Genomic DNA, 21630 nt, shown 5'->3' with positions numbered 1-21630 from the left:
AATCTCTGTCTTACCATTATATAATCTATCTGATACCTTTTAGTATCTCTGGGATTCTTCCATGCATACAACCTTCTTTTATGATTCTTGAACCAAGTGTTAGCTATGATTAAGTTATGCTCTGTGCAAAATTCTACCAGACGGTTTCCTCTTTCATTTCTTACCCCCAATCCATATTCACCTACCATGTTTCCTTCTCTCCCTTTTCCTACACTTGAATTCCAGTCACCCATGACTATTAAATTTTCGTCTCCCTTCACTATCTGAAAAATTTCTTTTATCTCATCATACATTTCATCAATTTCTTCATCATCTGCAGAGCTAGTTGGCATATAAATTTGCACTACTGTTGTAGACGTGGGCTTCGTGTCTATCTTGGCCACAATAATGCGTTCACTATGCTGTTTGTAATAGCTTACCCGCACACCTATTTTTTTATTCATTATTAAACCTACTCCTGCATTACCTCTATTTGATTTTGTATTTATAACCCTGTATTCACCTGACCAAAAGTCTTGTTCCTCCTGCCACCGAACTTCACTAATTCCCACTATATCTAACTTTAACCTATCCATTTCCCTTTTTAAATTTTCTAACCTGCCTGCTCGATTAAGGGATCTGACATTCCATGCTCCAATCCGTAGAACGCCAGTTTTCTTTCTCCTGATAACAACGTCCTCTTGAGTAGTCCCCGCCCGGAGATCCGAATGGGGGACTATTTTACCTCTGGAATATTTTACCCAAGAGGACGCCATCATCATTTAACCATACAGTAAAGCTGCATGTCCTCGGGAAAAATTATGGTTGTAGTTTCCCCTTGCTTTCAGCCGTTCGCAGTACCAGCACAGCAAGGCCGTTTTGGTTATTGTTACAAGGCCAGATCAGTCAATCATCCAGACTGTTGCCCCTGCAACTACTGAAAAGGCTGCTGCCCCTCTTCAGGAACCACACGTTTGTCTGTCCTCTCAACAGATACCCCTCCGTTGTGGTTGCACCTACGGTACGGCCATCTGTATCGCTGAGGCACGCAAGCCTCCCCACCAACGGCAAGGTCCATGGTTCATTGGGGGGGGGGGGGGGGTTCTATCATTTACAAAATAATTATTAACTGCATTCTGTTGACATTGATATTTTTGTTACGAAAATTAAAATGACCGCTAAAGCTAATTTCATTTCTCTATAATACTATCCTTTCTCTTAGTTAAAGATATGGCCTGCCTATACTTCAATTACAATTACTTGCTATTACTCTGACACTATATTGTGGCAACTGGCTGCGAGCGTAAACAAATGAGGATCTTTCACGTGCCACCTTGTAAAAGGTAAACCTCCTCTGCCAGAATTGTTTCCTTTGAGAAAAAAAGTCTTACGTTGTGTGAAATGCTTTGTCTTCTTATATAGAAATAAGAGAGTCTGTTTGTTTGTTTTCCTAATTTGGTTACAGTCGAGACTGACTGCCACATTATAGTGTCCAAGTAGTAGTTGAAGTTGTCAGCTGTGGCTAAGCTGTTGCCATGCCGCCTGTCAGTTGCCAGCTACCTACTGTCAGTTCACTGTTGCAACGCCGCCTGCTAGGTGCTGGCTATGGACTGACAGCTGCCATTCAGTAGATACACAAAGACGTAAAAATAACTAGACTTTCCGAGCTGTATACATGGGCAAGAAAATCAATTGTGGAACTGAAAAACGGCTTTATAAAAGCAGATTTCCAGAATCGATTTTGAAGTGTTTGCCTGACCAACCAAAAGCGGAACTGGGATATCGGCTTACGAAACCCAGTTTTGGAAACGCATGTAAACTGGGAGAATGTATCCCCACACATTGCACATCAGATGTCACAATAGCCCTTTAAAGGCAATTCCTTGGCCACTTTCTTCTGTGATGTGTTTGTATCCTGAATCATGGGTCTGCCTCTTTTCTTCACAGCTGCGCGGAATGGCCGCGCAGTCTAGGGCGCCATGTCGTCGTGGATTACACGGCCGCTCCCGTGGGTGTGTGTTTTTGTCCTTAGTGGAAGTTAAACACTTAGGTTCTTCGGAATTCACAAAACCCTCCCCCCCCCCCCTTCCCACTGCCCCCCCCCCCACACACACACACGACTGTTACGAAATATGCATGCTCCTTACACAACAGTAGCCAAACAGTAGAAGTGAACAGACCAAAGGCGGCAGCTTGTCAACAGCGGGGTCAGCAAACAGTTTGGACGTGACACTGATTGCTCTTGGAGGAACGCAACTCCAATGTGTGAAATGTCAATTACCAAGTAATTTTAATCAGGCTATAGTGTGCTGAACAAAGGGAGTAAATCCACTAGTAAGTGTCTGGATACAGTGGGATTCAAATTGGATCGTTAATTTCAAGTTGTTTTCATTCATCTCTAAACCAAAGACTATTGATACTTCTAGGTGAGGGGGGGGGGGGGGGGGGGGGTTCATTGGGAACATGGCACTTGCATTAAGAAGCTTTCAGTTCCCATGGGTTTCGCTCTGAAATTTAAAGTTACTGTGCTCTTGACTGACTAGGGGTCCACCATGGATTTTCGACTGAAGAAGGGGTCCACCAGCTGAAAAGGTTGGGAAGCCTTGACTTAGGATAAACTGCATGTCCCAAGCTGTCATCATCATTGCAGCTGCCCTCCATTTCAATTTCCATTTTAAACTGAATATTTCCATAGATGTAATTTAGATGGTTTACAAATTCATATAATTCATCCTCACTATTGTGCCACATTACAAAGGTACAAGTTGGCATCCATTAAAGCTCGAATTTCCTGATTTTTTCCCATAATTGTCATTTTGCAAGATGTATATGGGAGCAAGCAATATGTTATATGACTTTCTGGGAATGTGTACTTTACAAACTTTTACACCATACCTCTCCATGACCCACAATGCCCCTTTTGTAGAATCTGCAAGGAGTTTAATGAATATTATGAGACAGAAACTTGCAGTTTTGTCTTAATCTGAGAGGTATCAACAAGTAGCATAGAAAAAAGTATTTACAGGCAATAAAAAAGTGAAATAAAACAAAACTTGGGTACATAAGGTTGTGTCTTTTCAACCAACTCAGTACTGGTAATTATTATTAATGCAATATTTTATTTTCTATTTTTGTTGTGTGCATTAGCATTAAGAAATTAACTGAAATACTACGTCTGAACTGTAAGAACACTGCAAACAAAAACAATATTTTTATACTTCTATGCAATATTTGTATACTTCTATGACTGATGGGTACCTAATGATCCAGTGTTGAGGTGGACGAGTTTTTATTGGACTATGGATGAAAGTGACTGAGGTATTTACACAAAGAGGACTACGACCTATAAGTTTTGTCTACTGTTGTTATGTCACTCTCACAACTTCAAAAATGTGTCACAGATTGTGATGGCAACCAGTGAGAGAATGATAATAGTGAGTAATGAATTTTTATCCCAATGTGTATCAAACTAATTTCAGTGTGCTAATTGGCGTCAATATCTATGGCATTTAACTATTTAAGAATAAATGTCCAATAGCTTGATTGCAATTCTACAATTAGCAGCTCTTTGTTTGAAGTTTAATGTGAATAAAGAACTAAAGTGCTGGAATTTTTTTTACCATTTGTGTGTATCAACTGAATTTTCTTTTGCCAAAATTTGACTGACTGTGACAACATCCCTTCTATTTTTTTATGGCACATTCCATCCAACATCTTAGAGCCCTTTACCAATTGTAAACTGACTCAAAGCCAATGCAGAATTATTAGTCTTTTTTCTTTCCCAATAACATCATCCAAAAATATTGTTCCTAAGAAAATAAGGTAACAAAGAATAATTTTGTGCAGTGAGTAAAGCAGTTGAAATTACATAAAAATTTGTAGATGCAACATAACTGTACAACAGTTCCACATTAAAATGATTCTGAGAATGTTTTATCTCATTTATATTGACATTCTTTATGCAGTGATTCTTAATGTGCTCACAATTGTTACATGAATGATGCCAATTATCAATTTAATTTATTTACAAATGGATCTTTGTCATCTTCAACAGGTGCTTCATCAGAAATCAAAATAGTATGTGCAAGGAAAAGGAAATTATATTGTACATGAACTGGAAAAGACAAACAGACAAGTAAAGCGGGTTTCATGTTACAAGAAATACTGTCTTAAGGAAAGTAATTAAAAAGCAAAAATAATAATAATATCTGAAATTAATAATTCAGATGATAAACTAAATACATATGGGCAATAGTTAAAAGAGAAACTGGGGAATCAATTACAGAATGTGAAGACTTTGTTATTAAAGAAAATAATTTTTTTTAGTAGTTACTGTCTATCTGCAAGTGCACTGTTACTGAACTTCGATAAATCAAAATAAATTCCTTCTGTACTGTACAAGGCCTGACTACACAATTTGAAATAATGCATGGCACCAAATCAATAAACAAAACATAATATTCTAAATTCTTAGTTGTTTCTACTGATAAGAACCTGAACTGGAAGTCACCTGTTATAGATATTCTGAAATATCTAAGCTCTGCCACTTTTCCATTATGGATAATTGCACATTTTGGAGCTGAAAATGTCAAAAACTTCACTTTCTTTTCCTGTTTTCATTCAAAAGTGACTTATGGCATCACATTGTGTGGTAATTTGGCACTGAGTAAATACTGTTTGTTGCACAGATATGTGTAATAAGAATACTATGTTGTGTTCACTCAAGAACCACTTGTTGAAAGCTCTTTAAGCAATGAGGCACACTGGCAACAGCCTCATAGTACACTTACTCCCTTATGAAGATTAAAAATTACAATTTAAAAACAACAGTAACATCCATAAACATAATAGTAGATGGAGAAATGTTTTACACTATCACTCAGCCCCAAAGGGGCACAGAAGAGTGTGAGGTATTCAGCCATACAAGTCTTTCACCATCCGCACCTCGATGTAAGGAATATGTAATATACATATGTAGGAAAAGGGAGGAGAGGGAGAAAGGGAGGGGACTGGGAGGTGGAGGGGAGGGGGGTGGGTGGTGAGAGGGAGAGAAAAAGGGGGAGGGAGAGAGAGAGAGAGAGAGAGAGATTAAACATAGATAATTGTAAATCATTGTATGATGTTAAATCATGTAATAGTTAAGAAACTCACTGCGGTCTCACATCATAGTGAGAGATTTCAGTTATGATTCATGGAACATGCAACTAAGTGAGTGGGTGATGAACATTATTCTCTTGTTGACAATAACCTGACAACTCACCACTGACTCAATATTTACTACAATGATGAGTGAGGAAGGATTAGGAACGCACAAGTGGTGGGCAGTAAATATATGTAGTTGTCCGAGGATATTATGGATCCATAACACAATTTTAATTGTTCTCAAGATCAAAGTAAACATCCATTACATTATACCTGCCCTGCAAAGCTTTTTGTATCGTCACTCCCTGAAGAGACATGTTGGACCACTTGCATCATCACTTAAAATAACTAATAAAAGTGCCCGAGTTCTATGATTCACATACAGCACCAGATGACCATGCATTCAAGGTCTTGGCCACACAGTGAGCCATCATTACAGTTTGCTACTTGGGTAATTATGATCCATTCCACATCTGATGAGAGGAATTAAAATAGCTTCTTCTAATGAATCAGTAAATTCTCTCTCTCTCTCTCTCTCTCTCTCTCTCTCTCTCTCTCTCTCATGTTAGGTTATAAAACTAAAGATGGTTTTCAGTGTTTGTAGTTAGCTGCCAAAACAATATATATATATATATATATATATATAATCTCTCTGTGGGGGGGGGGGGGGTTCTTTTTTCCTTTTCCTTTTTACGTGCAGGAGAGATATATAGTTAAGTATAAAATAATGTATGTACATTAAACAATCCTTAAGAAATCATGTGAATGATCAGCATCTTGCCATATTCCCCACTGATAAATCTTCTATGACTGTAAAACTGACTTATTCCATATGATTCGTGGAACATGCATACAACTAAACAATTAGCTGGTTAAATGTGTCTTAGGCTGTTTATTACATAATTAATGGATCAAATATCACCTCTCCCTGAAATCCTATTGCTGGCCTCCTATACAAATGTTAATTTAGTTCAGTAATTAGTTTGACTCAGGAACTATTGCCAAAATCTCTCCTTAATAACCTGACAGGATGAAGTCCTCACCACCTGTATGCTTCTCAGTAGTTAGTCTGCACTTCAAACTTCATAAAACAGGATGCCAGTGATTGATTCATTCCTTGTTGCTATTTCATTCTCAGGACATAGAAAATTGGATGTATAAAATCCATTTACCCTTACTGAACGTCTATTTGATGATAATGAAATATCTACAGCAGAGCACAACGTGATAGTAGTGCTTGTTCTGTCGCAAACTCAAGACACATAAGTTTTATGCCAGTAAAAAGCTCTCTATTACTCAACCCCTATGGCCAGTACTAGTTGATCCCTAGTGCATGACATGCATAAAAATATCTACAAAGCAGATGAAGTTGTAGAAGCTGTATGATAAGTTCATTAAGAAACTCTGTGTGTGTGTAGCACTTTCTGAAGAAGCTTAAGAGAGTATGTAGTAAACATTCTCAATATTTGCATGGGACAGTAACTGCTTGCATATCAACAGCAAGAGGTGGCATAGCAAAGTGATACCTGTCATTAATAAAGGTAGGTACTCCATAAATAATTGCCTGCAGGCCCAGATTTAGGGGGGTGGGGGGGGGGGGGGGGGGGGGGGGAGAGAGGGAGAGGGCAAACTGGGGTGTCTGCCCTGGGCGGCAATTTCAGGGGATGCCAAATTCATATTCTTGAAGAAAAAAAACTTGTTTCACAAAGCACCTAGCATCCAGTGCACGTTGGTCTATCGATTGTTCACATGATTTGGAAATGCATCCCTGTTGGTTTTTGAACATTTTGACCACATTCTAAGCGGATTTCGAACGAATCACAAATCCATTCTTGAATGTGTGCATAGTATACATGACCTCTCTGGCAGGGTAATCCCCGTCACACCTAGGAATAAAAAACTTTCCTGCAAACAAAAGGGGACGGGACTATACGAGCTGAGCAGAATAAACCTAAAGTTTGGAAGGTAGGAGACGAGATACTGGCAGAAGTAAAGCTGTGAGTACCGGGCGTGAGTCATGCTTCAGTAGCTCAGATGGTAGAGCACTTGCCCGCGAAAGGCAAAGGTCCCGAGTTCGAGTCTCGGTCGGGCACACAGTTTTAATCTGCCAGGAAGTTTTAAACCTAAACAGGTGAATGCCAATTGCTGTTTGTTTATGAGGTTGATTGGGTGTGCCAATGATAAGTGTTGTTATAATTATTAGCAGAATCCATAGATTCAGACTACCAGATTGGAAATAAACAACTAACAGGAATAACGGGTAAGAAACATTACATACTATCTTCTCAGTGTATCCAAGAAAATGAAATTTTCTTGGCTCTTCTTTATAGTTCCCACTATGCAGCCAATGCAGCATCTTTTTATAGCCTCAAAGGGTCTTTTTGTTGCCAGAGCTTAATCTGGTGTTTTCCTTGCAGTAATGCATTGTAAGCCTTTACTAATATAAAATGTGATTTTTCTTGAGCAATCCCTCCTGCATTCACAATCTAGAACACTAAGTCAAGATTCCTTTACTGTGAAATGAACAATTTTCCACTGATGTAGTAATGGTCATCAAAACACATGCAAAGGTTAGGGCAACAGAAGATTGACGGAGCAGACCAGTCTTCTGTTTGGATATCACAGGTTCATATACCTTAATCTGAACTGAGCTACTGCTGGTTTAGCTTCCTAATGTGCACACATTTAACAACATCCAAGATAAATGGTCCAGTCACATTAATGTGAGCACTGCCTATGTTCAATGTCAATATGTATTAACCACTCACAGACTACAGGTGGAAACACTAGCAGTGGAGGGTATATCATGCTTGTTGGATGACATGGAAAATAGTGCAGTCATTGTCGTAATGTGGAAATGGAGCAATTTATACGACATCCAAAAGGGCACGATCATTGGCTTTTGGACCAAGAGTGGAAGCAATTCTGAAACAGTTAAGTTTGTAAACTCCTCACATGCTGTCATGGTTAAGGTATACCATGCATTGCAAAATGGTGCTATCCAAACCTGGCACCAACGCATCTGTGGTGCACCATGGGCTGTAGATTACAGGAGTGAACGACGGCTGTGGATATGTGTATGAGTGACTACATGTGCAACCTTGAACAACTGACCAGCCAGATGAACCAAGGGGCTGCCAACAGTGTCTCTTCAACAACTGTTCAGCGAACGTTGCTGTGTGTGGGCATCAACAGCATGCACCCAATATATGCAACCATGCTGACTGCTGTTTATCGGCAACGAAGGCTGCAATTTCCATGACAATACTGTAACAGCATGTCCACTGAGTGGCAGCAGATGGTATTTTCATATGAATCATGTTTCATGCATCTACAACATGAAACTTCCAATAGCAAACACCCTGCAACAATTACCGGATGAGATCCGGTCAAAGGAGGGAGCGCTATGGTCTGGGAATGTTTTTGTGGCATTCTCTGAGTGATCTCATCATTCAGGAAGGCACAATGGATCAACACAAGTATGCGCCTATCCTCGAGGACCATGTCCACCCCCACACGTAGTTTGTTTTTCCTCAGCACAATGGCATCTGCCAGCAGAACCATGCAGTGTATGTGTGCAATGTATGTGAGAGTTTACTGTACTCTTCAGGCCACCAGACTCCGCAGATTTAAACCCAATCGAGAATCTGTGGGACCACCTCAATCAGGCTGTTCGCACAATGGGTCCTCAACTGAGAAACTTAGCACAGCTGGCCACAGTACTGAAAATGACATGGCTCCACATCACTGTTGGTATCTCCCAGAACCTCACTGACTCTCTTCCAACTCTTCTCACAGTGGTCTGTGTTGCAAAAGGTGGTTACTCAGGCTTCTAACAGGTGGTCACAGTAATGTGACTGGACAGTGTATTTGAATAGAATTCAGAATGTCACAGATATGAAAAACATTTTCAATGGATTTGCTGTGCAATCTGAAGCATAAACATCACTCACAACACTACTCATGCTTTCCTATGCTTACTGCACCCATTGACATTTTCTGTGCAATTTTTTTTTTCCCCAATTTGTGCCAGAACTTCACAGAAATGCATCGTCCTACACGTCTCCATTTTTTTCCATTTACAAAATTTCCATAGCCATTAAATACAATGCCTCAGAACTGACTGTATAATGGAAACAAGCAGCTGAATGTCCTACAGAAAACTGAGAAGAATGAACCAAAACGTTAAGTGATCTGTTGCCTAGAATACTGACTTACTATTTATGACAAGAGAAATAGCAGGGGTGAGAAATGACAAAGCAAGCTATACATTAAAGATTGACTTGTGATTTTACATAAAGAGAAGATTCAATGAATTAAATTTAAAACAGAGCCCTTCATAACTCAGATGCTCAAATGACAAAACAGGGCAGTAGAAAAAAATAGAAATATGTTTAGCAGCCTATGATAATACTGCTTTTGGCAGAAATATAGAACATGATAGATTTAAACTACTGAATAAGATTCAAAACTTCTTGACAGATTAAAACTGTGTGCCAGACCAGGACTTGAGTCTAGGATCTTTATTTGGATAGGAGTTGCCCACAAAAGGCGAGGATTCCACATTTGAATCCCAGCTTAATACACAGTTTTGATTTGTCAGGATATTTCAAGTTAGTGCACACAATGCTGCAGAATGAAAATTCATTGTGAATGAGGTTTTCTCCTTATTGTCAGCAATGGAAGTGAACTGCCAGGAGCACTGTCTTGTCCATTACCAATCTACAAATGACTAGAACTGCAAGAAACAAAAAATTAGCTATTGACATTTATACAGAAATACCTCTGCATGTTAAGTGTAGAAGCAGGTGGGTATCCAGAACTGGAGGAGGATGAGATTAGTGTTTAACATGACTTTGCCAATGAGGTCGTTAAAGACAGAGCACAAGCTCAGATTAGGGTAAGATGGAGAAGGAAATCGGCTGTGCCCTTTCAAAGGAACCATGCCAGAATTTGCCTTAAGCAATTTAGGGAAATCACAGAAAACCCTAGTCTGGATGACCAGATGTCATCCTTCCGAAAGCGAGTTGAGTGTGCTAACCATTGCGCTACCTCACTCGGTTCCATAACTGGAGGAATATAAGTAACCAATCATATGGGACCCCTGCAAGTGCTATTCTTTAATTTTCTTTACGAAGATATATCAAAGTCATGAACTCATAACATAAACAGATTTGAAATCATAAAAAAGGATATGAAAAAGAGATAGTACATTTTAATTAAATTTATGATTTGCCCTAGTTAATAAGTAATGGGAGCAAACACACATTTCCTTGGATATAAAGCATCCACATGAATGAGAACGTTGACTGTCAGCATGTGGCCGCATGCATTCAGTTTGATTTAAATATGTATAGACTTAGATAGGCAGTGCCCAAGCAGAATACAAAATAACCAGTGATACCTATCAGCACGAGATGGAAAATCTCTCTAACAGAAAATTTAAGAAAAGATGTGAAACACACATAATGCTGGGAGAAATTTCTTTACACTTCAAACAGCCAAAAAAATGTGTGTTTTATATAACAAACGAAAATGTTCCCTGTGTCAAATAAAGTTGAATAATGTGCAATTTGCACAATTTATACAGTTCACTCCTAATGACAACCAAATACTTCATAACACTCACCTATTTCTTCTGAAACATTTTGCAGTTTACTTGCAGTACGGCTTATAAGAACAACGTTCATTCCACGTTTTGCCAATTCAACTGCATAAGCACGTCCAATGCCATCACTAGCACCAGTAACCACTGAAAATATAGAAAAAGAGTGTTCATGGTGTAACATAACACACAGCTTCTATTAAAATTTACAAGATCATCAAACTCCAAAGAAATAACAATTATATATATGACATAGTCGACTAGTGTATTAAAGTCATGAGCAAACATAGGTATACATGTATTACACTATCTGCCCAACTGATGAAACTGGTGTATTCTCTGATGAGCAGAGTATATTCTGCTGGTGCCCATTCCATATCTACATCTATACTCCACAAGACACCTTACAGCATGTGGTGGGAGGTACTTTGTGCGCTAGTGCCACTTCCCCTTTTCCTGTTCCAGTTGCAAACAGTTCACAGACGATTGCCAGTAAGCCTCCACATGGACTCAAATCTCTCTAATTTTATCATCATGGTCTTTTCGTGAGATACATGTACAAGGAAGCAATATATTGGCAGACTCATTCTAGGAATGTACGCTCTCAGAACTTTAACAGTAAACAACACCATGACACAGAAGATCTATCTTGCAGCGACTGTCATCGGATTTTTCTGAGCATCTTTGTTATGCACTTACTAAATGAACCTGTAACACAATATGCTGCTCCTCTTTGTATCTTCTCTATTTCCTCTATCAGTCCTAGCACACAAATTTTTGTGCAAGGAAACATATTGCAGTATAGTGTGAATTGTTGTTTCACGCTGTCATCTTCCTTGAGAAACATATTTACTGGTTCAAGTTTAATGGTGAGGAAGGGTGCCTTTTGTACATTCTAGTCCTGCAATTATAATAATCACCACAATAATGTTTGCTTTTTTCATATCTTGCTATGCCTTCCAAGGCAATTGTGATAGGTATGCCCATACCAGACCACTGGGAGTAAAGGGAATTGAGCAATATCAAAGAAGAGACTAATGAAAATGTGTAATTAATACGTTTTTTTTTTCCTTTGGCATTAACATTGATTATCAATGTGTGTGTTTGAGAAATTTACGTTCAGCTGAGATGTTGTACATACAACAGCAAAAATCGCAACGCTTGAAGACGACGGGCTTGGTCATTGAAATATTGTGCACAAAATAGGAACAGCAGCTCGGCTGAACATTCAGAAGTTCTCCATTAATCAGACACATGCCAAAACCTGAAAGATGTTTTTTTCAATGTAAAGCTCCTGTCTTCATTGCTGGTGAATCTTCAGGATTGTTGTGGCCATAGTACTTGAAACCTTTTTGTTCACGATGTTTCATCCAGAGATGTGTTGGACATCTTCTGATGTGTCCCAGTTCCACTGAGTTGTGCCAACTGATGGCTTGGATGTTGGAGAGTGACGTACATACTGTGGAAATAGGGTGCAGTAGTTTACAGATGGTCAGCAGAGAATATCCTTGTCAGACATGAAACTCAATTATGCAACTGTCGTTGGAAAAAAATAAAAACTTATCTGTCTATTCTGTACAGCAGTGGTTCCCAACCTTCCTGAGGCCATTCGCTCGCAAACAAGATCACACAAAAACTAATACCCCAACAGAGTATATTACCTAATGTAGTTTAGACTGAAAAAAAAAAAAACTGTTTAAAGAATCCCATTTATAAAATTACTGGAAGATACATGCTATTTCATTAGTGTTCAACAAATACAATTTTCATGTCTTTGTAGGTGTTATATCAAACCAATAAACAATGAAATTCAAGGATAGTAGGTATTGCTAATTTCAAATAATGTTGTTAATACACTAAGATGGTATCAGTTCTTTCTGACAAATAGGGTGCAGATACCATCTTAGTATATATATATAGTTAAGGCTCACCCACCACTTGACCATCTTCTTCTTCTGTGCGAATGCACAAACAGTGCCCAAACTCTTACGGGAATCAGCGACGCGCAGCGAGTAATGAGTATAATGGTCGGGGGCACTACAAATGTAGTGCGGGACAGTACGTTGAGAATGTGGGTTTCACGGGAGGCGTGCCAGAGATAAATCCTTGCAGTCGCGCTATCCTCTGTGCCCTCGGTGGCTCAGATGGATAGAGCGTCTGCCATGTAAGCAGGAGATCCCGGGTTCGAGTCCCAGTCGGGGCACACATTTTCATCTGTTCCCGTTGATGTATGTCAACGCCTGCAAGCAGCTAAGGTTTTTCATTTGCTTGTAATTTCAATGTTGTTAATGATTCAGAAACACTTCAAGAAAGAATATCATTTGATCATGCAATATACATTACATGCAGACAGAGGGGTACACAGATTCCTACCTGGGGGACTGGGGGGTGTGGTGAGGAGGGAAGGTGAGGGATGAAGGCAGTAGCTATAAAATGACTTTGGGAGTGGCAACCCCATTGTAATAATAGTCTATACTTACTTGTTGTCATTTCTCCACAGAATTTGAGAACTACCATACTTGTCCCAACCTGGCATTGGCCAGGCATTAGTGTGTGTGTGTGTGTGTGTGTGTGTGTGTGTGTGTGTGTGTGTGTGTGTGAGAGAGAGAGAGAGAGAGAGAGAGAGAGAGAGAGAGAGAGAGGAGTTATTGGAAAAAAGAGCTATATTTTGGAAAAATTCCTGACAAAAATCATCCTTTTGTACGTTTCATTTAACAGAGTATCACCAAGTTTATACCAAAAAATCATCTGTACTATGAACTATGTGAAGGTTGGAATCATATTTTTTCGAGTTATAGGATATTGTGCTTCACACAGCACTGCTGGCATTAAAAAGGTAGGTGTGATGTCTACATAAGAAAACCTGTTATATCTAATAGAACTACGAGGTTTTCAAGTGTGGGGCGAAACATGGTAAATCCACACTGGAATTTACTAAGGAGCTTTCTGTATTCTAAAGCTATACAATGCTGGTACAAGGTGATTTTTCAGATGCCACAACATGCAGTGCTGGTATTAACTTTGACTGAGGCAGTTTAAAAAGCATCTATCTAGCTGCCATCCGGTGAAAGGACAACTTTATTCCTTTTTTCTTTTTTTTCAGGTCTTCAGTATTCTGACTGCTTTGATGTGGCCCGCAACGAATTCCTCTCCTGCGCAAACCTCTTCATCTCAGAGTAACACTTGCAACCTATGTCCTCTATTATTTGCTGGATGTATTCCAATCTCTGTCTTCCTCTACAGTTTTTGTCTTAAGAGGAGATGTCCTATTGTCCTGTCCTTTCTTATCAGCATTTTCCACATATTCCTTTCCTCTCCGACTCTGCGCAGAACCTCCTCATTCCTTACCTTATCAGTCCACCTAATTTTCAACATTTGTCTGTAGCACCAAATCTCAAATGCTTCGATTCTCTTCTGTTCCAGTTTTCCCACAGTCCATGTTTCACAACCATACAATGCTGAACTCCAGACGTACATTCTCAGAAATTTCCTCCTCAAATTAAGGCTGATATTTGATATTAGTAGACTTCTCTTGGCCAGGAATGCACTTTTTGCCATTGCTATTCTGCTTTTGATGTCCTCCTTGCTCCGTCCGTAACTCGTTATTTTACTGCCTAGGTAGCAGAATTCCTTAACTTCATTTAATTTATGGCCATCGAGCATGGTATTAAGTTTCACGCTTTTCTCATTTCTACTATTTCCCATTACCTTCGTCTTTCTTCGATTTACTCTCAATCCATACTCTGTACTCATTAGACTATTCATTCCATTCAGCATATCATGTAATTCTTCTTCCCGTTCACTCAAGATAGCAATGTCATCGGCGAATCTTATCATTGATATCCTTTCACCTTGAGTCTTAATTCCATTCCTGAACCTCTATTTTATTACCATCATTGCTTCTTCGATGTACAGACTGAACAGTAGGGGCGAAAGACTACGTCCTTGTCTTACACCCTTTTTAATACGAGCACTTTGTTCTTAGTCGTCCACTCTTATTATTCCCTCTTGGCTGTTGTACATATTGTATATGACCTGTCTCTCCCTATAGCTTACCACTGCTTTTCTCAGAATTTCAAACATCTTGCACCATTTTACATTGTTGAATGCTTTTTCCAGGTCGACAAATCCTATGAACGTGTCTCAATTTTTCTTTAGTCTTGCTTCCATTGTTAACTGCAACATCAGAATTGCCTCTCTCATGCCTTTACCTTTCCTAAAGCCAAACTGACCGTCATCTAGCACATCCTCAATTTTCATTTCCATTCTTCTGTATATTATTCTTATCAACAAATTGGATGCATGAGCTGTTAAGCTGATTGTGCAATAATTCTCACGCTTGTCAACTCTTGCCATGTTTGGAATTGTGTGGATGATGTTTTTCCAAAAGTCAGATGGTATGTCGCCAACCTGATACCATTCTAAACACTAATGTGAATAGTCATTTTGTTACTACTTCCCTCAACGATTTTAGAAATTCTGATGGAATGTTATCTATCCCTTCTGCCTTATTTGATCTTAAGTCCTCCAAAGCTCTTTTAAATACTAATTCTAATACCGGGTCTCCTCTCTCTCCTAAATTGACTCCTGTTTCTTCTTGTATCACATAAGACAAATCTTCCCCCCTCATAGAGGCTTTCAATGTATTCTTTCCACCTATGTGCACTCTCGTCTGCATTCAACAGTGGAATTCCTGTTGCACTCTTAATGTTCTCACCCTTGTTTTTAATGTTACCAAAGGTTGTTTTGACTTTCCTGTACGCTGAGTCAGTCATACCAACAATCATTTCTTTCTCAATATCTTCACATTTTTTGTGCAGCCATTTCGTCTTAGCTTCCCTGCACTTCCTGTTTATTTCATTCCTCAGCGATTTGCAATTCTGTATTCCTGAGTCTCCCAGATCATTCTTGTACTTCCTCCTTTCATCAATCAACTGAAGTATTTCTTCTGTTATCCATGGTTTCTCCGCAGTTACCTTCTTTGTACCTATGTTTTCCTTCTCAACTTCTGTTTTCGCCCTTTTTAGCGATGTGCATTTCTGTTCAACTGTACTGCCTACTGAGCTACTCCTTACTGCTGTATCTATAGCTTTAGAGAACTTTAAGCATATTTCGTCATTCCTTAGTACTTCCATAACCCACTTCTTTGCATATCGATTCCTCCTAACTAATGTCTTAAACTTCAGCCTACTCTTCATCACTACTATGTTGTGATCTGAGTCTATATCTGATCCTGGGTACACCTTAATATCCAGTACCTGATTTCGGAATCTCTGTCTGACCATGATGATACCTAATTGAAATCTTCCTGTATCACCTGGCCTTTTCCAAGTATACCTCCTCCTCTTGTGATTCCTGAACAGAGTATTCACAATTACTAGCTGAAGTTTATTGTATGACTCGATTAATCTTTCTCCTCTCTCATTTCTTGCCCCAAGCCCATATTCTCCTGTAACCTTTTGTTTTACTCCTTCCCCTACAACTGCATTCCAGTCCCCCATGACTATTAGATTTTCAGCTCCTTTACATACTGTATTACCCTTTCAATATCCTCATACACTTTCTCTATCTCTTCATCTTCAGCTTGTGACATCAACATGTATGCCTGCACTATCATTGTCAGTGTTGGTGTTGGTTTGCTGTCGATTCTGATAAGAATAACCCTATCACTGAATTGTACACAGTAGCACACTCACTGCCCTACCTTCCTATTCATAATGAATCCTACTCCCTTTATACAATTTTCTGCTGCTGTTGGTATTACCCTATACTCATCTGACCAGAAATCCTTGTCTTCTTTACATTACACTTCACTGACCCCTATACTAAATCTAGATTGAGCCTTTGCATTTCCCTTTTCAGATTTTCTAGTTTCCCTACCACGTTCAAGCTCCTGATATTCCATGCCCCGACTCATAGAATGTTATTATTTTGTTGATTATTCAGTCTTTTTCTCATGGTAACCTAACCCTTGGCAGTCTCCTCCTGGAGATCCGAATGGGGGACTATTCCGGAATCTTTTGCTAAAGGAGAGATCATCATGACACTTCTTCAATTACAGGCCACATGTCCTGTGGATACAAATTGTGTGTCTTTAATGCAGTGGTTTCCATTGTCTTCTGCAACCTCGTGCCGTTGATCTTTGTTGAGTCTTCTGCCTTCAGGGGCAGTTTCCCACTGCAGGACAAGAGAGTACCCTGAACCTCCGTCCGCTCCTCCGCACTCTTTGACAAGATGTTGGCAGACTGAGGGTGACTTCTTATGCTGGAAGTCTTCAGCCGCCAATGCTGATTATTAATCAAAATTTAAGCAGCAGCGGGATTCGTACCTGGGACCAAAGACATTTTGATTATGGTTCAAAGACACTACCCCAAGACCACCGGTCCAACTCCTTATCATCATTATAACATGATTTCAAATGATTCATCTCATTTAACATCCAGTGCTGATGAAGTGCTAAAAACACTCCAACATTGTCCAAGTGATGCCTTGGAGTGTTGTTCAGAGATAATTGCTGTCTGAATAAAACCATTATTGCAAAATTTCCATAACTACAATCAGTCTTCCTACTATGAAAACTGAGAAAGTAGTATTATATATCAATTCTCTAAACACTTGCCATGGTCTCTCCCTCTCTCTCTCTCTCTCTCTCTCTCTCTGATTGTCCTTTTTACTTGTAACCTCACAACCTAAAATTTTGCACAATTCTCTACATATAATCAACATCTGAAATTTCATAGTGTGTGTCTGCCCCAGATTGTGAAGTAAGAGTTGCTGATATGCTTCCAGACAGGTTGCATATTAAACTGAACTGGAGATTTTTGGGACAGGCTTGGGTCATGTGTGTGATGCAATCTTGCCAGTTCCAGAAGCTGTCTTGATGGTCAAACAAGTTAATTGGACAGTTAATTCTTAAACCGCTCTAATGAGAAACTATCTCTGTAGTGTCCTCTTTGCAACTGGTTTGTGTGGAAGGTAGATCCAGATGCTCAAGTGGACACATGTCAATCAACCACTTTTCACTGTGCTATGTCTGTCAGTGTAGGAGAGTAAAAGAAGTGTCAGTGGGATAAAAAAAGTGTCTGGTGGACACAGAATCCCATAATACATTGTGTGTTCCACCCTCCTACATATAGGTGGTGTGGAGAAAACTGCAGAATATAATCAGTGGAAGCTTTTTTCAAAAAAAGAAGAAAAAGCAGCCTGTCTGAGTGGTACTAAATGAAGGAAACAAGCTACTACCCTTATTGAAATGTGCAGTACTACAGCTACTGTTTGTATTTTTCTTGCAAGCAGGAAACTGTAATGTATGTTGTTCACATATACAACTAGTGCTGATGTTCATTTCTATTATTATTATTATTATTATTATTATTATTATTATTATTATTTTCACATCAATGACTACCCCTTAGGCCTGTTCCCCAACAAAGACATCAGTTTGGTGGAGCATACATGGCACACAAGTTGTAGCAGCATCAAAATCTGTCTTGTAAACAGAAGTACAAAGGGGGAAGGGGGGTTATTTCTTGTGCAGAGTTTCAGTTCATCCACATGTGCTTTGCATTTATTCCATGTGGAATCAATTTCTCAGAGAGGCCTTTGTCACTCTTTTTTTTTTCTCTTAGCCAAATGCGTGGGAGGTGGTAATGAGGAACCTGTTGGTTCCCTTTGTGTCAATGGTTTGTGTTGGAGGACAGTTACTCCACATGTAAAATAAAATACTGTAGCATTATCTGAAATATTCATCCTGCTTTTCCTATATTTCCAATTACCTCCCCCCCCCCCCCCCCCCCTCCCACGAGTCTTTCTTTTCAAGGATGATTGAATTGTTTGGGAGTTGATTTTTCACCATTGTTGTCATGTGTTTAAGTCAATAACAACTGTGAAAAGGCTTAGTGATGAACTCATATGCATCAGCCACCAGTGATTTACAAGCTCTTTAGGCTTCTTCACTGTCTCCTCCATAACCTATTCCCATTCCAAGCACCAATGACAACTTTTACTTGAATGATAGCAAAGGCAAGTGAATAATTCAACAGAAAAGATGAATGCTTTTGTTTTGTTCAAATCGAGACTCCCTAATTATAACTCTACCATTAACTACACGTAAACCGTTGACAGAGAAAATGTGTGAATGTAACTTAAAAAGCTGGTGAGTAAATTCTAACACACTGTATAAATATTTGCCATCAGTCAGTCATATTCCTTATATCAACTAGAGTATTTTAAAAATTCAGGAATTCCCTTCAAAATATGTATTTAGGAAACAGAATGGTGTTCATGCAGGTGTGCAGCTGTTGTTTGTATCCTATTTTTACTCTGGGTTCACAGAAATAGAGAAGCAAAAGGGGGAGAGATATCATTATAGAGTCTGTGGTGATTGTACAACTTGGCACATTACGGCAAAGTTTCTGTCTCTGAATACCCAACTGCTCTTACATGTGTAATGAATTTTATAAGGGTGCTTCAGTTTATTTTAATTGGCATATAGTGAGTATAAAGTGATATTCAGTTCAACAATCCTTGCAAACCCATAAACCTTTTGATATTTTTCCTTACCTTAGCAACAAGGTAACTTGAAAACACAAGATCAAACAATAATATTAACAATCAAGAGAGCACATCAAACACCACATCCATTGTATTTGCTGCATATCTTGTGGCTCAGATCTTGCTGCTGATGATTATGGCTTTCAGAAGGCTGAACATATAAGGTCATCCAATCAGTGTACTCCAGCCGTCTTCATCTAGAGTGAATTCTGTGCACAGTTGTGAGAAGGTTTTCTAAATTTTTGTGTAGCATGTATCTCATGCAGGATGTGGGAACCAGCCTGATATTCACCTAATAATCTACTGGATACATTCAAACTGGAGCTGGAATGTCTCCCTGTGTCCCAGAAATGGGTACTAACACAATCACTACAATCAACCATGTCACCAGTGCCTCACGGTGTAAGACTGACTGGTCCAATACCACTTGAGTCTTATACAGTAAATGACTATGACATTAGTGAATCTAGAGTTATTCCATCACTCTAATAGATTACATTGAAAAATCTCGATTTATATAGCAACATAAAATATAGTAAGTTGAATGATCTAGCAAAAATAAAATCTAGAACCATCTCAAGATTTGCAGAACTTTTGGGATCTGGACAAAAGCAGTGAAACAATCTTGACAATATCTTGTTTCCTACCATTTCCCACAAATGAAAAATACATGTAGTTTTAAACATATTCGATCAAATAGAATGCCTTGTCCTTTTCAGAATCAGAGATTTCTTGCTTCTTTATCTATTTAAGAACTACAAGACTGCTTAGAATGAAGATGGGTGATTAAGAGTAATAATAGTTCTCTCTAAGTGAATCTTAAAATATCGAATAATGATACATTAAATGTCAGATTTCAGGACGATGCTTCTTGTAAGCACTTATATACTGTGAGTATATCATAAAATGATGTGTACATATTCTGAGACACAGAGGCACCTATTCCCACAACTTACAAGACAATAGCCAGGTAACATCTATAACAACCATCAATATTTCAACAAGTGAACACCCCGCCATTTTCGAGGCACAAATATAACCAGAGAGCACCCTCAGTAAGCAGAGCTATGCAAGAACCATAATACAGCATACACAGAAAGACAACAGACAGTAAAAAATTAACACACCACACAACCACAGATGATCAACGTCTTAGTTTAACAGTAGTGAATAGTAATCATCAATGTGTGAACAAGTAGCATTAACTCTGTCCCTTTGTTGTTTGACCAGGCACAGAGGATTTCAGGCAGAAATTAAACTAAAACCACTATCTCTATTTATATGGTCACTTGTTAATTTAATCTCACCTTCTTCCTTAACAAAACTATCCTAAAAGCTGGAAGTACTCATCAGAATATCTGTGTTGTCATATTCCATAAAATGTCAGGTAACACGGCAATGTTTTGGAATAGCAGATTTGCTAGGCTACTGTAAGTGTATGTGAAACTTACACTGTATACACCACTCCTCCATGCTCTGACCAATGTATGACATGCCACAACTGCATGGGGTATGGCAGACAACCACCTTACGCAAAATGAGATCATTTACAGACACTATAAGGCCCCTAATCTTAGATGGTGGTCAAAAAACACACTTTACACAATGATTCTGCAGTATATGACTGATCTTGCTGGAAATGCTATGCGCGTAAGGTAAAAGTGCGTCAGACTTAGTGCCACCTTGTTATTTTTATCACTCATCCAATTTACAGTTGATTGATAGTGATTTCTGTTTCTTATTTGTCTTTCAGTATAACCGCCCTGGTGAAAGGTAATTTCTATGTGGGCTAGTTCAGCTAACAAACTTTCAGGGTCTGAGATGATGTGGGCCTCATGACCCAAGGTATAAAGCACCCTTCACACTGAGCTGGATGATGACAACTATCAGCCTGAAGATAATAATCAGTGTGTGTTGGCTCCTTATGAATGTCATGTCCCAATTTACCATCAACATTTCTCCTGGGCAACACATCAAGGAAGAGAAAGCAGCCATCATTTTCCACCTCCTCAATGAAGTGAATATTCAAGTGGATTGAATTCAGATATAATAAAATGCTGTTATATTCCATACAGAGGTAGCTTTGTATATCTACAAAACATGCAAGTTACAATTCCACCAAACCCCATACCTTGTTTCTCAAGATCTTTCATAAACAGATTGGCAACAATAGGTACCAAAGAGCTCCCCATTTCAACTCCACCTGTCTGTCCGCAGAACTATCCACTGAATAAAAAGTAAGTGGAAGTTAATATATGCCAAAATATGTATGTTAATTCAATGAACCTAATCTTAACTGATTATTTCATGACCAGTGGGACATGTGTGTCCCACATACAAATTTATTTCCC

At 39.0% G+C, this 21630-nt stretch overlaps 1 protein-coding gene and 1 non-coding gene across 2 annotated transcripts in view; one reads left to right on the top strand and one right to left on the bottom strand.

The window, feature by feature from the left end:
• Nucleotides 1-21630, bottom strand: part of LOC126470324 (hydroxysteroid dehydrogenase-like protein 1) — a 126465-nt gene that overhangs the window by 92398 nt on the left and 12437 nt on the right. The window contains exon 2 of the mRNA XM_050098106.1: nt 10751-10873. Within this exon, the coding sequence (XP_049954063.1) occupies nt 10751-10873 (123 nt within the window). The remainder of the gene's footprint in view (nt 1-10750; nt 10874-21630) is intronic.
• Trnat-ugu (transfer RNA threonine (anticodon UGU)) lies at nt 12855-12929 on the top strand. The gene has a single exon. It is a non-coding gene; the product is annotated as a tRNA-Thr (tRNA).

This window comes from Schistocerca serialis, chromosome 3 (genome assembly GCF_023864345.2).
Source record: "Schistocerca serialis cubense isolate TAMUIC-IGC-003099 chromosome 3, iqSchSeri2.2, whole genome shotgun sequence".
Taxonomy (NCBI): domain Eukaryota; kingdom Metazoa; phylum Arthropoda; class Insecta; order Orthoptera; family Acrididae; genus Schistocerca; species Schistocerca serialis.
The sequence above is the reverse complement of the archived record's forward strand: the minus strand, read 5'-3'. Positions and strand labels throughout refer to the sequence as shown.